At 59.4% G+C, this 1,665-nt stretch overlaps 1 protein-coding gene across 1 annotated transcript; it reads left to right on the top strand.

The window, feature by feature from the left end:
* The first annotated feature begins 241 nt into the window (after positions 1-241).
* Positions 242-1,234, top strand: LOC109773058 (lecithin-cholesterol acyltransferase-like 1). The gene has a single exon (XM_073504774.1). It carries the CDS (start codon positions 242-244, stop codon positions 1,232-1,234), a length of 993 nt encoding a protein of 330 aa, XP_073360875.1.
* The last annotated feature ends 431 nt before the right edge of the window (positions 1,235-1,665 follow it).

Here is a 1,665-nt window from a genome sequence, read left to right as displayed (position 1 = left end):
CTGATACTCGTAGTAACAGCCGCAGCACTATGGTGGTCATCATCGCGGCCGCGGATGCATCCCGTCGTGCTGGTGCCGGGCTACGCCAGCAACGAGCTCGACGCGCGGCTCACCGAGCTGTACCGGCCGGGGTGCGGCGCGCGCGCGCGCAAGGGGAAGAAGACCGGGCTGGTTCCGCCTCTTCCTCAACTACACGGCCCTCCACGACGACCCCGACGGCGTCCGGTGCTTCGCCGACCAGATGAGCACGGCGTACGACGCCGCGTCCGACGACTACTACAACGTCCCCGGCGTCGAGACGCGCGTCCCCTTCTTTGGCTCCACCCAGAGCTTCCGCCACCCAGATCCAGACCGGAGGGACTTCTCCTACATGGACAAGCTGCTGGAGAGGCTCGAGGGGGCCGGGTACCGCGACGGCGAGACCATGTTCGGCGCGCCCTACGACTTCCGCTACGCCGTCGCGCCGGCGGGACACCCGTCCAGAACCGGCACCGCCTTCTTCACGAGCCTCAAGAGCCTGGTGGAGAGGGCGAGCCAGCTCAACGGCGACCGCCCGGCGATTATCGTCACCCACAGCTACGGCGGGATGCTGGCGCACCAGTTCCTGATCCGGCAGCCCCTGGCGTGGCGCCGGCGGTTCGTGCGGCACTTCATACCCGTCGCCGCTCCGTGGGGAGGGCTCGTGCTGGGCATGCAGGCCCTCATCTCAGGCAACAACCTTGCGCTCCCCTTCGTCGACCCCGGGGCCCTGCGGAAGGAGTACCGGAGCCTGCAGAGCAGCCTGTGGCCGCTGCCGAGCGCGAAGGTGTTCGGGGCCGGGCAGCCACTGGTGAGCACCAAGCGCCGGAACTACTCGGCCGGCGACGTGGCGGACTTCCTCGGCGACATTGGGTTCGGCGAAGGCGTCGGGCCGGACGAGTCGCGCGTGCTGCCGCTGTTCAAGGAGCTGCCGGCGTGTCCGATGGTGCCGGTGACCTGCGTCGTGGGCGTCGGGGTGGCGACGCCGGAGAGGATGGTGTATCCGGGGGACGATTTCGAGGCGATGCCCGGCATGGTCGTCGGAGACGGCGACGGCCTGGTCAACCTGGCGAGCCTGGTCGCCGTGGAGCCGGAGTGGAGGCGTCGTGGTCCGTATTTTAGGATGGTCAAGGTGGACAACGTGAACCACACGGACATTGTGGTTGATGATCGCGCGCTTGGGATTGTCATGAGAGAAATTCGACGAGCTAATTAGTCCAACAAACTTTTACTCCTCTGTCCCAGAATATACGTTTTTGACACTATGCTAGTGTTAAAAACGTTCTTATATTTTGAGACGGAGGGAATAGTATATTATTATTCCATTTGACGCTGTATTACCCGGTGCTCTTATCTTGGGCTCTACCAAAGCGCCCCACAACGATTACCAGCTGGCCCTTTGACACGGACACGGTTTGGATGATGTAGGTGTGATGACCTCTGTAATTCTTTATTGACAATCAAACATTATTGTTCATAATCAAGTTTTCCTAGCAGACAAACAGGTGGTAGTTTATCCACAGTGCTCTTACTGAATTGACATAAATGTATAGTGTCACAAGATAAATGTATACGATGTCTACTTTTTTAAACTCCAAAACCAAAATACATAAAATATGATAAAACAATTTTTAACAGGAATAGTGC

Source organism: Aegilops tauschii, chromosome 1, assembly GCF_002575655.3.
Source record: "Aegilops tauschii subsp. strangulata cultivar AL8/78 chromosome 1, Aet v6.0, whole genome shotgun sequence".
NCBI classification, from domain to species: domain Eukaryota; kingdom Viridiplantae; phylum Streptophyta; class Magnoliopsida; order Poales; family Poaceae; genus Aegilops; species Aegilops tauschii.
This window is presented reverse-complemented; position numbering and strand designations above follow the sequence as displayed.